Source organism: Zingiber officinale, chromosome 8B (genome assembly GCF_018446385.1).
Source record: "Zingiber officinale cultivar Zhangliang chromosome 8B, Zo_v1.1, whole genome shotgun sequence".
NCBI lineage: Eukaryota > Viridiplantae > Streptophyta > Magnoliopsida > Zingiberales > Zingiberaceae > Zingiber > Zingiber officinale.
This window is the reverse complement of record NC_056001.1, coordinates 2,044,554-2,059,697: the sequence shown is the minus strand read 5'-3', so window position 1 is coordinate 2,059,697 and position 15,144 is coordinate 2,044,554. Positions and strand designations below refer to the sequence as shown.

General features: G+C 33.4%; 1 protein-coding gene across 3 annotated transcripts; it reads right to left on the bottom strand.

The window, feature by feature from the left end:
- Nucleotides 1–1,658: 1,658 nt before the first annotated feature.
- Nucleotides 1,659–14,693, bottom strand: LOC122015228 (glutamine--fructose-6-phosphate aminotransferase [isomerizing] 2-like). 3 transcript variants are annotated; one of them, XM_042571999.1, is made up of 13 exons: nt 14,619–14,693; nt 14,372–14,537; nt 13,849–14,213; nt 12,565–12,737; nt 10,950–11,058; nt 10,560–10,705; nt 9,653–9,817; nt 7,593–7,914; nt 7,258–7,508; nt 7,073–7,187; nt 6,728–6,983; nt 6,477–6,645; nt 1,659–1,959 (listed from the first exon to the last, which is right to left on the bottom strand). In XM_042571999.1, exons 3-13 carry the CDS (start codon nt 14,123–14,125, stop codon nt 1,876–1,878), a joined length of 2,067 nt encoding a protein of 688 aa, XP_042427933.1. In that variant the 5' UTR covers nt 14,126–14,213; nt 14,372–14,537; nt 14,619–14,693; the 3' UTR covers nt 1,659–1,875. The 3 variants fall into 3 exon arrangements, with proteins under 3 accessions (XP_042427933.1, XP_042427934.1, XP_042427932.1); XM_042572000.1 differs by having other exon boundaries at nt 13,849–14,228; nt 14,372–14,679; XM_042571998.1 differs by having other exon boundaries at nt 14,372–14,679.
- Nucleotides 14,694–15,144: the final 451 nt, after the last annotated feature.

Below are 15,144 nucleotides of genomic sequence, written 5' to 3'. Positions count from 1 at the left end.
TTTATTCGTCAAAATAAATAATAAAAAAAGCTGAAATTCAACTTTTATAATATATCCTATTGCAACATAATGTCATATTTGAAGAAACCATTTTTAGCATTAGAAAGAGTTTGGTAGATTATCTAATTTAAATTTTCAAAAACATTTTGTTGTTATATTTATCTACTAAATTAGAAGCATCAACTTCACTCCAAGCTGCAACCGTGTATTGTTTCTTCATTTACCTTTTTATCTCCAAGACTAACAATTTACTATTTTTTATTTAGACATGAGCTATATTTTAATCTTTGTTTCACTTAATATATAAGGTAAATTTTTAAATGCCTTCCGTTGATAGATCGAAGTGAAAATGACCTTCAAAATACCATAAGAAGTGTTTTAAAGGGCATTAATAGTTACGAGTATAGATAGAACCATCTTCGATCTTTGATAGTCTTAAATGAACAATATATTTCAGTTATGACAATTATTAGAATAAATACTTACCTATTTTACCTGTTCATTGCGCATGCTTCACGTATTTTATCAATGTAATGTATAGTTTAAAAGGAAAAATAAATGAATGGCCAAATTTCAAGTCAAAGACCATTCGTCATCTCTCTGAATTTCCCATGGTCACATTCAATATTTATTGTAAATATAAATCGTATACCTTCCTTCTTTTATCTCTTTGGGACGCTACCAACGCCACTTGCCATGCACTTATTACTTACCTCATCCAATATTATCCCTTCCACTCTCAAACAATCCTTCATCACCATACCAATCAACGAATGCCTTGTGCTACTTGCTCTCCTTTTGATTGTCTTCCATCATGAACCTGCCAAAGATTAAGTCGATATGGCTGGAAATCAGCCTAAAGATTTCAGATTGAACGGTGAACAGCAAACAGAGAAGTTATGAAAATTCATCAATTTCTGTTGAATTTTTAAAACACTGACTACTTTTGAGAAGAAGAAGAAGAAGAAGGCAGGCACCTGTCAGCTTCATGCTCTCCTCATTTTTGATTGAGATCATGTGAAGGAAGTAACCATGTGATGATGTTGTCCATTGGTTGCCATTAATTTCCTTTGGAGTTCTTCGTATAATCAATCATGTGGGTGTCAAAATGTAGGCGCGCAGCAAAAGTTGAAGTATTGTTTGAGTGGATGAGGAAATGGTTATAGCTTGCCTTGCCTGAGTTAATTGGCTGGTGATGCGTTTCTGCTACTCTTTGGCACGGCAGGAATTTGAATTCCATTCTATCCCTTGGAAAGCTACGAGGTGAGCAGTTTCATGCACATTGCCACACAGCCATTTAAGACAGCCTTGTTTATCGGAACAACTTGTGCTTAGATCACGGAGCTTGAGGGCTCGACTGCAGCGGCATCTTTTTGAAAACTATTGACAGGGAAGAAAGATGGAGATGCAAGTAACACCAAATCGATTAGAAAAGAAATAAATAATTTAGCAAACCTGGTTCATCCGAAGTTTGACGGGTGCTAGTTAAGATTGATGAATGATTGAATTCTTCCTTGATGATGACGACTTCAAGTAACTTGGGCTGAAGAAGAATCATGGTTTCTGAGCAATTGGTATAGTAACCATTTGACATCCATAATGTAATTCTACAAAATAAAAACGCTTCTAATATTTGACACCTATATCGTAACTAGCGAGTAAAGCCAAACAAATCACATTCTTCACTGAACAAACGACTCTGTTACATTGCGATCGACATATTTTACACGCAGGATGGCAGAAACACTGAAGAGGATGGTAAATAATCCAGAGTCGAAATTTACAATATACCAAAAACACTCATCCCTACTACGTCAAAATGACACTCTGCAATGGTGTCCAAGAAAAGAAGTTGAAAGAAATTATGTCCTCCATTCATTGAGTCGTCACGCTCTTTGCAAGATTCCTTGGTTGATCGACATCATAGCCACGCTGAACTGTTAGATGGTATGCTAGAAGCTGAAATATGAAATTAACCGATAAGAACATGTTCATACAATATGGATAAAGACTCATTTGAAGCACTTGGACATATATCATACTTGCTAAAAAAAACTTTATGGTATCAAAATAAAGCAAAAAATCTCAGCATTTTCGTTTCTAAATCTTTAAAAAACATATCTTAGATTGGAATTTGCAGAAGTTTCTATGCTTTGACAAATACAAAAAGAAGAATTGGTCTTGTTTCTGCATCAATGATTAATCACCAGCATACTGTTGTCAAGAAGTACCTCTTGGATTCATAGGCTGCATTTACTCTCTGAAATTTTTTACAATTTTATGTTTCCATTCTCAATTTACAAAAAAAAAATTAAAAATGAAAACTAGTTTGCTGAAATTGGAAATAGAAAATTGAATTTATGAGATTTTTCATCAAATTATCCCCATAATTCTTTTTTTTTTTTACTAATTCACCCCATGACGAACCAGTCATAGCCAGTCTCAAACCCAAATAAAGGAGAAAGGTTGCATTATGTTGCCAACCAACATTAAAACTATGGCAAATGTTCAATAAATTGATCCATTAAACTATTGTGTTAATGCTAGGTTGTTTCTCGAAAGGAACGGGTTGCAGGATCTGACTGTAGCGTCTCGACAAAGATCGCTATATCTCCAGAACTTGAGTATAGTGCTAAATATGCAAGAGTTCACATTCAACAAGGACCGCTACATCTTCATGAGAATTTGAGTGTAATATTAAATAGACAAGAATTCTCACACCATAAATTACATAAGAACATGGAAGAAACCTCATTGATAAATCAATGGAGATAGTAGATACGATAATTAGGAAAAGAATTAGTATCTTATATGTACAAGAAACAAAATGGATAGATGAGAAGGCAAAAATAATAGAGACTCAGGTTTTAAGTTATGGTACACAGGAAAGAGAAAAACAAGAAATGGAGTGAGTATTGTTGTAAATAGTTCATTAAATGATGAAGTTGTTAGAGTAATTAGAAAAAGAGATTGAATTATAATCCTTAAGATAATAGTGAAATTAGCATATATGCACAACAAATAAGATTAGATGAAGCTATCAAATCAAGGTTTTAGAACGACTTAGATGAAGTATTACAAAAAATTCTACCAAATGAAATGATTTTAATAGGAGGTGATCTAAATGGACATGTTAGAGTGAAAAATAAGGAATATGAGAGGTACATGAGGCTACAGATTTGGAACGAGAAATTCAGATAGAAAAACTATATTAGATTTTGCAATAGCATATGACCTTATATTAGTTAATACATTATTTAAGAAAAGAGAAGAACACTTAGTCACATTCAAAAATGAGAATAATAAATCGCAAATTGATTTTCAATTAAAAAGAAAAATAAAAAGATTTGTAAAGATTATAAGGTCATCCTTGGAAAAAGCTTAACCGCCCAACATAGGTAGTGTTGGATATATACCTTAAGCATAACATCAATAGAAAGAATATATATATGACTTCTAGAATTAAGTGATGGAAATTAAAGGATGGGAAGCAAAATATATTTAAGAAAAAGGTAAAAGTGCAAGTATTAGGTGAAATATATGGTGGCTCTAATACGGCATGGGATACGATGATATCAAAATTGAAAATAGTAGCTAAGAGTATACTCGATGAGTCAAAGGGATATACATCACTAAATAAGGAATCTTGATGGTGAAATGAGAAAGTAAAAAAGAAAGTGAAGAAAAAACGAACAGCTTATAAGAAATTATATATTTATAAGAACGAGAAAATTTTTAAAAAATATACAATAGCCACGAGGCTAAGAAAGTAATGAATGAAGCAAAGAATGGAACTTTTGAACGATTATATCAAAAATTAGATATAAAAGAAGGGTGAAGAAACATTTATAAAATAGCTAAAATGAGAGAAAGGAAAACAAGAGATCTTATCTAAATAAAATGCATTAAAGACGAATGTAATAGAATACTAGTAAATGATAGAGAAATAAAAGAATGGTGGAAGAGGTATTTTCATCCACTTTTTAATGAAGGTTTAAGTGACCAACATAGTTTAGGTAATTTAAATATGTTAAATGAGTATAAAAATTTAAATTTTTATCATAGAATTCAAAATTCAAAAGTAGAACAAGTTTTAAAAGGGATGCACAATGGAAAAGTCATTGGACCAAATGATATTCCGATAGAGGTATGAAAGTGCCTAGGGAAACAAGATATTGAATACCTTACAAAATTATTTAACATGATATTTAAAACGGGAAAAAAAAATATCTGATCGGAGAGTAAGTACTTTAATTCTCTTATATAAGAATAAGAGAGATGTACAAAATTATGCAAACTATAAAGGTATTAAACTAATGAGTTATACCATGAAACTTTAGGAAAAAGTAATAGAAAAAATTAAGAAAAAGTGACCGAAAATCAATTTAGGTTCATGTCTAGAAGGTCGACAATAGAAGCTATGCACATCTTCTTAGACAACTAATTGAAAAATATTGGGAGCAAAAATAAGATCTACACATGGTATTCATTTACTTAGAAAAAACTTATGATAGAGTCCCAAGAGAAATTATACAGAGAATTCTAAAAAAGAGAAGTGCTAGCGTAACATATATTGAACTAATTACAGATATGTACGAGGATGTAATAATCAGAGTAAAGACTTCAAGCGAAATAACTGAAGCATTTCCAATAAAGATAAGGTTACATCAAGGATCAACTCTAAGTCCCTATCTTTTTAAACTAATTATAGGCGAACTCAATACACACATTTAAGACATAATACCGTGGTGCATGTTGTTTGCAGATGATATTATTTTGATAGATGAAACACATGAAGGAGTAAATACTAAACGGAAATCAGTAGAAGGGAAAGGTTTAGGTTTAGTAAAATAAAGACGGAATATATGAAATTTAAGTTTAGTAATATTAGACATAATGAGGTAATTGTTAAGATAATAGATTATGAGTTGCCCGAAACTAAGAGTTTTAAATATTTAGAATCATTTTTGCAAAATGATTGAGGGATTGAGAGAGATGTCTTACATAGAATACAAGCAAGATGGTTGAAATGGAATAGAACGTCAAGTGTTTTATGTGACCGTAAAGTACTTCTAAAACTTAAAGGAAAGTTCTACAAAATCGCAGTTAAACCTGCTATGTTATATGGGGATAAATATTATGTTATGACTTAAGCACATGAGCAGAAGATGAAGTTACAGAGATGAGGAAGTTAAGGTGGATGTGGACATACGAGGATGGACGGAATAAGAAATGAAAGCATTAGAGAGAAAATCATAGTTGCATCTATTAAGGAAAAACTCCAATAGACACATTTAAGATGATACGAACATGTACTTAGATGACTAATAAATGCTCCAGTTAGATGATGTGAAACTTTGACAAACACACATATCAAAAGAGGAAAACTAAAAAAGACTTAGTTATCAACAATAAAATAAGATAAAATTTATTAAGTATATATGATGATATAGTAGGAGATAGAGTTCAATGGCATAAAAGGATCTATATAACCGACCCCACCTAGTGGGATAAGATTTGGTTTTTGTTGTTATCTATTTTGACTAACTTCCTACATGTATATTTTAAATTTATTATAATTAAATTTTGATCAATTTCTCCATTATTCGAATATAACTAATGCTTCTATTGCATCAGGAAGGCCTAGGGCAAATAACCAAGACATCTCAGGTCAAGATGCTAATTAGACCAGTATATGAGGAGTGGACCTCATTTTTCATTTTAACAAATGAGGTCGTATGCTAAAATGAAAAATGAGGTCCAGTATGCGGCTTAACAAGAAAAAAAGATAACCTAGCATATTAATTTCGGTCATCTTCTGTTTCATTTCTTTATCGCCATTTTCCCTTAAAGGTTACGGAAAGCAATCAGGGGACATATTGCATTTTTTTATGTTGGTAGACGAACTGTTTAAGGTCACAAGGGAATCAAAAATAAAAATTAAACAACTATAATTTTAGCATGGATCGAAACTTGAATCGTGACACCATACAGAAAGAAATCAGATAAGATTCTGATCAGAGAAGAAGACAAATGGAAAAGGGGGCAATAGATCGTACGTAATTGTCAACTTTGATGGTAGGTAATTGATTGATCTATCACGACTAAAATTCAATTAAATAATTCTTTTCAACTTAAGACTAGTTTTTCCATATTCTACTGATAATGTAAATTATAGTGAGACAGTACTTGGTACTTGAGGAATTAGCGATGGAATACAGTGAGCACCTGACATTCTAGTTATTTAAAAAAGAAGAAGTATAATTTTGTTCTTTGCACATTTTTTACCATAAAAGACTAATCAGTTAATTTTATCAGAAATTAACTTTATTTCTTATTTAATTAAAAACAAGAACATGTAAACCAGAAATAGCAAGAAATCTCCACCAAGCACGGCAAAATAAATGGTAATTAATGTAGTAAATGATTCAGATCAAAAGAAAAACAAGTTAAAAAGTTGTAAGCTATGGACTAACCTGCAAAGGAATTATGTTAATAACTGGTTGTAAGCAATCAGCAACTTGAGGTACTTCAATAACTTTGCAAGATTCTACAGGTCTCACAGATGATGCATCTCCCTCTGAGCACATTACTATCAGACGCCCTTTCCGTGCATGAAGTTGTTGAATTACTGATTGTTGCTTACTAATGACAAGAAAAAAAATAATAGTCAGAGAGAATAGGCCCCTTTCTAAGGATTACAATAGAAAATGACAAACAAATAAACCTGAAGCAACCATCACGTGTGGCAATGACAATGATGGGAAGTGTCTCATCCACTAAAGCCAGTGGACCATGTTTCATTTCACCAGCAAGCATGCCCTCACTATGCATGAGTGCAACTTCTTTTACTTTTAAAGCACCCTCTAAAGCAGTCGCATAGTTGTATCCTCTTCCAAACACAAGGAGAGACTGTGTGTCTATCAAAGATTCAGCAAGATCCCTCATTTCACCATCAAGTTTCAGAACCTCTGAAATTTTATCTGCAAGGGGGGGAAAAGGAACTAGGTAAGTCTTTTGCTGAACATCTTGACATAATCCTGCACAGCTTGCCAAGCAGAACAGAACATACATGGTAGGTTTGAAAGGTCGTCTACTATAGCTTGTCTTCTTGCTTGAGTTGATATTCTGTCAGCTCCAATAGCCAGTGCCATCATAGCCATAGCAACTATCTGACTTGTGTATGCCTAACACAGAAAACATCAAGGATATAAAATATGCCACGGTGGCAAGGAAAAGAAAATTGCTGACTCATACCTTCGTACTAGCAACACCAATCTCACATCCTGCATTAATGTGAATACCACAGTGTGTTTTTCTAGCTAATGTACTACCCACAGTATTTGTTACACCAACACATAATGCCCCATTTGCCAATGCATATTCAAGAGCTAGGAGGGTATCAGCAGTTTCTCCAGACTGACTGACAAAAACTGCTGTATCTTCCCTATAAATTGGACCTTGTCTGTCCTGTAAATCACTTGCCAGTTCCATGGTCACAGGGATACCTTGTTTCAAAAGAAAACTCACAATAAAAAAAACGATGATGATGGTTTACCTTGTAATAAAAAACAAAGCCAACCATGATTTACCAGACAGTTCTTCAAATAATGGTCTTGCAGCTAAAGCTGCATTATAACTTGTACCACAGCCAATGAAGATGATCCTTCTGCTATGTCTTATTGTTTTCAGATGTTCCTTGAGTCCACCCAAAACAACACTATTATCTTTAAGTCTTCCCCTCATTGTAGTAGTTAATGAATGTGGCTGTTCATGTATTTCTTTCTGCATAAAATGATCATAATTTCCTTTCTTTATCTGCTCAACTTCCATCTCCAGCACAGATAATGCCCGTTGTACAGATGCAGGCTTCTCTTTTCCATAATCAAACTTCAGTATCGATACACAACCATCCTGTAACATACCAAACATCAGTACACCAATTCGAATCACATAATCCATACACAATGCCAGTCTCGAAGGAACTACCGTTCTCAGTTTTGAAGTGGAAGAGTTCAAGGTATCATGTAGTATGACTCATAGCAAAGCATAAATGTTGGTTATAATCTAATATGAAAATAGTAATCTATATCTCCATGACATCAACTATAATTTTGTTTTTGATATTGGCTATATGGACCTTAGAAGTATTCAGTGCAGAAAAAAAAAATCAAGTAAACATCATATTCTTTGCATAAGAAAGCACACACCACATTGCTTCGAATGAACATCTCTCTTACTTACTGATGTTCTCAAGTACCCTCACAACAAATTTGGATAGGCCAATAATAGCAATAGATAACAAGAAATAGTATATCCACACCATCTAGTGGTAAGCCAACATGGTTAAGTTTCGCAAACTGCAAGAACAACCATCTTGATAACCCTATTATTTTGTTCTCTTTGGTGGATCTGTCTTTAGGTAGAAACACCTATTTTCTTCATCATTTACTAATAAATATGAACAACGCAACCACTCAGTAATTTTCTTTTGAAAATTTTTATGCTTCTATTGATTACAGACACTTGCCAGGATTAGAAGAGGAAAGAGTCAAAATGATTAAATAAATTTAATCTAGCATAAGGAAAGTGGGCATAAACTGGTCGAGCAAAATCCAAATGGCTACCAACATATTCTTGGAAAGAAAACCATGAGTTGCCTGTACACCACAAATAACTCTAGCCTCAAATATGTCAAATTTGACCCAAAAAAAAATCTTGGAAGAAACACCATAATGTCAACATTGTTGTCCAACTACATGGGGGTCAGTGAAGCTTGAAAAAAATTGATTGAGAAGTAGTAAATACTCGTTTTCTTATTTGCTTAGTGGTAGTGAGCGTGGTTCTGACGGTTCTGACACCGGAAGGGAGATAGATCATCTTTTCATAATCAGTTATTGGGATGTAATAAAATTAATCACACCATAGGAATCCAATTGCCCCTTACCTAGCTTATCAGACATAGAGATAAACATTAATCATGACAAATCATTTTTAAAAAATGGCACAATAAAGGATTCAGCACAACAAAAGCAATACAGTTGTAGTATTTCAAGAAACTTAATTAGTCTTGCATTAATTTGGTAGAAGACCCACATCATGCAGCCCATGATTTAAACAAGAAATATGATCCAACTACCACAAGTTAGAAACCACATTTGCACACTTCAAACTGAAGGAAGCAATTTCTGTTTTACTTCCTTTAAACATCACATTTATATGGGTTCAAGAACTACAATAAGAAACTTATGATTTAAGGGGCCCACATAAAGAAAAACATAAGATGATAACTAATTTATTGGAAAGAAAATGTCAGCATTACAAATAACAAGAAAGACAAATATTAGCCATCACAAGTTGACGCAATTATATTTGCATGGGTGTTTACTCCAATAGGTCTTGGGGTCAATTTCCAGCGAGTGCAAAATACCTCGTTGGGTGTCTGACCTCCCCATGCAAAGGACAAAATGTCCCCCATGATTTACCAGCCTGTATCTTGTCATGGGGCCGGCAATACTAGGCCGCGTGTGGTGAGCGATATCAGCTTTTGCTCCAAAAGAAAGACAAATATTAAAATCACAAATACAAGAGAGTTGTAAAGTTGAAATCAAGCAAGAATACAACAAACAAATAGGTAAATGGAATGCATTACCTTTATGTGTACAACCTCATTATCTTCAATAGCCAAATACTTTTTTGTGTGTTCCACAATGGCACACAAGTCACTAGAGAAAAAGAGCTCTTTGGGCTTCTCATCTTTTGTGAGATCTTTTACATCGTGAAATAACTTTCCTCTAACTTTATCGTCAATTAATTCCTGAAAAAAATACATTTCCATTATCAAAGAGTTGTATTCTAAAATGGAAAATATATGGAAAAAAAAGTATAGCACAACAAAATAGCATGAAGGTGTCAACGACGGGGAATCTTCTACATGTTACCATTAACATGGACAGTAGCAATGCTTATATTGAGAAATACTAACAAGACATAAGTTTGATATCCCAAGTTCTAGTCTAGGTGCCCAAATCTAGAGATAGACAACTACTGTGACCAAGTAATCTAGAACCCAGTTTTTGAATGATGGCAAACATCTAATACAATCTAAACAGATTCATTTAATACAATTATGTATAGACATCAATACCAAAACAAACTTTGTATCCACTAAATTCACATGTCATGTATTTCAGATGTGAGTTTCTTGAACATCATTTCACATATTGGGCCTTAGTCTACGTGATACTTATTAATGATCAACTCCAGCGATCCTCTGTATCTTTACCATAGATTGTCAATTGAAAGTCATGCTAATAAACACAATCCGTATAAACTTTCAACAAACTCTTACTAACAAATTCTGAGAGGAATGTGATAAGAAATAAAAAATAATGCACTCTCTCCTTGTTAGTTTAATACATTGGTGATTGTCTTGCACCCTATTCTTTATTAACTTGAAAAGCAATGCAAAACAACAACAAACAGAACTGAATATAGAATAAAGTCATCCTTGAATTATAAAACACCAACTTAAAAGAAAGAGCAAATTCAAGCCTTACTTTCACACCCAAGATCAAGGTGCTACCACGTGTACAAGCAATCAATTCGTTTGGATAGTGTGCACTTTTAAATATAAGCGCAAAGGCTCCTTCGAGTTGTCTCATGACTTCTGTAACAACTTGACTAAATGTGACAGTCTGTTCGCCTGAAACAAAGCCATTTGAAGAAACCAGTGAAAATTGTTCTTGTACCATGTAAGCAAGTAAGCAAAGCTTCATTATTTTACATGATTTTTATCAAATCTAAACAAAGAACTACAAGTCAAACGGTGCAAATTTAAGCAAACATATTAGTTTTTAGTGATAGCCATTCACCAAAATGCAATGATATATAGAGAGCTGAAGACATCTAGCATATTTGCAGAGACAACTGAGGAGATTAAGGTGTACCTTCCTCACGAGCTTTATCAAATACAAACTTTGCAAGCTTTGGAATAACTTCTGTATCAGTTTCTGATTCAAAGGTGAAGCCATGACGGACAAGTGTTTCCTTTAGAACCTGACACATTGGAAACAAAAAAACTGAAGAATTGTAATAGAACATGGAAGTTCTTTCAAACAAAAACCATGTATTTTTTTCCTATGACAATGGAAATAAACAAAAACCATGTATTGTAATAAATAAATAAATTTGCAAGACACCATTAATTTTGATCACTTTAATAGAAGGGGGAAAATGCACGTCTAAGAAGTACCCATATTGGTTGCAAATGTATGATTGCCAATATATATCATATAATATGTTACAATAAAAATGCAAAATGAAATACGCCAATATATATGAACCAAAATTTGCAAGGATGGTGATTAGCCGACTCAAATTAATACAATTAGACGATCTTATTTTATGAGATTCTTAAGAAAGTAAAAGAATGGCTATCAAAACTTAAATCAGACCCAATAAAAAAACAACTAATTAAATTACATCCAATGAATTAAAAATTAAATTCAAGCATTATCAAAGAATGAGGAGAAAATAGGTGAGGGTGGAATCTCAAAGTTGTTGATGATGGAGGAAAAAATTGCAGAATGTAGATATTGTGGACAATTGATGTAACTGGGCTTAATTTTTAACAATGACTAAGAACAACAAATCAGGTCACACCAACATTTCAAGTTAGTAGTAAGGGTGGAGGAATCTATGGTGATTGTGAAGAAATCTCAAAGTTGTATTCCACTCCTCTTCATGTAGTATAATTGTTGTCTTCATGTTCTTCACTCCAACCATGTTAATGTCATTGAGACATGGAGTAACTGAGAGCAGATGGATAATATTTTCCAATTGAGCAGTTGATGATAAAATGTCTCATTGCCCATTTTAATTCACTTCTTAAATGAAACATAACAATTCATAAAGTAAGTTATGAACCTATATTTTTATTATAAACCAAGATTAGTGTACTTCATGAACTATATTGTGCTTTTAGCTTTTAGGATGTAAAAAATATTACAAATAAGTAGGAATCTTTTACCCAATTTAAGATTACATGTCTAATATTTTAATCTAAAGTATCAAAATTTGATAGACTGTGCACTTAATGTTCCTTCATCGACCTCTATGCAACAATATATTGCAAAAAGTTGCCAGCTACAAATATTGTCTCAAAAAGAAGGAAGAACTAGGAAGTGGTGGAATTTCCTATGACAATTTTTGCAAGGCGGAAAAATTGTTTTGACAGAAAGCTAAAAAAATATTAAGTGAAACAGTAGAACAAGTTATGTTATATCAAAAGTGCATCAATATATAAGCATATAAATAAACCTTTTTCAATTTTCTTATGTGGATGATATACTTGATGTAGTCAAGCTAGAGCATCCAAATCGCTAGTCAATCAACAACTAAATAGGTAACGAATATTTTCTTGAATTAAATTAATAAGAGCCAACTTGAAGAATGCCAACAAAACAGAATAATATGCCCATAGATCTAAAAAAAAACGACAAAGAAAAAAAAAACATAAAATACAACAAAGTGCTGGCAAAAAAAATAAAATGCTAAATAAACCTCATAATTAGTTATGATCCCATTGTGAACAACCAAGAACTCATTCCATGCATCTGATGATTGTGGATGACTATTTCTTGGAGATGGCACACCATGAGTAGCCCATCGAGTGTGAGCAATTCCAGCATGAACAGGAAAAGACTGTTCTAAATTTAGATCCATTGCATCCACCTCTACAAAAAAAATCTCAACTTTTATACCACTGTTAAGAAGTAGAAAAAAGAGATTCAACCACCACAGTGAAGTGTTAAATGTGTTCCGGAGCTAATATCATCTATATATAGCAAGCCAGCATAACTACAACAAGAAGAATGTCAAGTTGTGTATTCCAATTTTTTGGGGTTTGACTTTATCCGGCTATTTAGGTGTATAGAAGGTAATATCAATACCTAAGTTATTTAGGTGCCAACATAGTTTGTAGATACTAAACGGCTAACAATAAAATAAAAGATATCATTTATCTAACCTTGTGTCAGGAAAAACCATGTTTAGTTACTGGTGATATAAAAAAAAGATATTATAAAGTTTTTAACATTGGAACACCATAAATTGAGAAATTTCTTCCAAGGCCTTGTTTAGCAACATAGAATCAGATATATATTTTTCTTTTCACACGATGGTCACTTATTTAGAATCCAATCTACACTCCCATCACACACACGCACATAGTCACCCTCTCCCATTGGAATTAAAACCAAGAATAAAACTCATTGAATAACATTAATATACTAAATTAATGAATGGTTTCTTGGTTAGCATACTTTCTGGATAACTAAGTGAGAACCAAGTATATTGAGCTAAATGGTACATACTGCTGTCTAACAACAGTATTTCATAGTTTACTTTGGCAATGCCATATCAAAGGAACTCTAATATTACACAATAATCACGGCTTACTGAAACTAATTCACAATAACTTTATAAGATCATCACCTGCCAATTATGGACTAAAAATGAATCAAATTCCAATTGAAAAACAATAGTCAACTTATAAAAATAAAAATAGCAATTCAACAAACTAAAAGGCTGACTGATGCCGGAAGAAACAGAAAACTGCCACTGTATTCAGAAGAAAGCGCCCAAATTTTAACTACTAATTAAAAACATAAATAAACAACAAAAGTAACTAAACTACCGCATACATGGTTCCCCAGAGATGAGCCGCGTTATTCTCTAGGTGGGAACAGAATCAAATCTTTAACCAAGCATCCAATAAAATAAAGTTATATGCAACCTATAGCAAGACCGGAAAGTACGATCGCAACGGAAGAAACGTCGACGCACCAAAGTAGACAGATCTAACGAGGGACTCGATTTTGCCCTCCTGACGGAAGACGAGGGGCGGCGGTGAATCGTACGGTGGCAACATCTCTTCCTCCCCACTGCCGTAGTCGCTCTTCTTCTCGTTGGTCACTGGCGGACGGAGATCTGCATCGATGGCGATCCCAGCAGAGTCGTAGCCCCTGTACTCGAGGCGCCGAAGACCATTGAAGAGAACCTCCAGGATGTACCGCCTCTCCCTCGCCACATTGTAATTCAAGTAGGCAAAAATCCCACACATCTCGCTCCTCGATCCAAGGACCTGCCCTCCCTCGCACTCCTTCAAAGCGTCTGAATAGCTTTCTTCGACTATATCTAGAGAGTGCGAGCTGCAAAAAGGGAAGCTTTTTTTTTTTTTATCAAATTAACAATAGGCAATGACACCTGAAGGCACGAAAATTATTAATATTTTGGTTATAAAAAGGCCGCTGCCATATTAATTCCAAAACAAGTATCTCTTTGATAACTGGTTTAATTGAGAAAGTACCCCAGACGAAAAGGGAAGAAGCGACGACGGCAGGGCTGCGAATGCCGGAAGGCGAAACGCTTAGATCTCGAAGCAGAGGTTCAAGGCAAGGAATGGAAGGAAAACGCCGCGCGAGAAACAGATCAGGCCGAAAATTCGTCGAAATTAGAATCACGCAATTGCTGATCTGAATAGAAGCATCAGAATATAAACAAACTAGATGTAAAAACCCTAGATAAAGAAATCGCATCCGAAAATACGCTCTCACGGTTCTTCGCTGGAAAGTCAAACCGGTATTGCCCCTCTCTCTCGGAGAAACGGAAGTGACATCTAGCACACCAAGATTTTATGATAATAATAAATGTTTAAAAAAATCATTTACTAGTAATTTATACGGAGGCACCTGATGAAATAGTTTGCTCCCGTTAAAAATTAATCTCAAAATTTATAGAATATTTAAAAATTCGACAATTTATCAAAGGACGCACGTAAAAATTTAAATTTACCAAAAGGTATATGCTACTTTGATATTTACCAAATAACATATTTTTTTAAATACATTTTCTATTTTTTCCTCTTGACAATTTGACTTTTTCTATTGTTTTCTTTTCTTTTCTTCATTATATTTCTCTCTCTCTTCTCTCTTCTTTCTTCTCTTTTTTTTATAAGCAGAACATATGAATAACATTAGTTAATTTTTTAACAACATTTTAATATATTTGAAGAAGTAAAAATAAACAATAAATAGCATATTTGAACTCCTTGTAATTTTAAAAATCCACTGGAACTAAAAT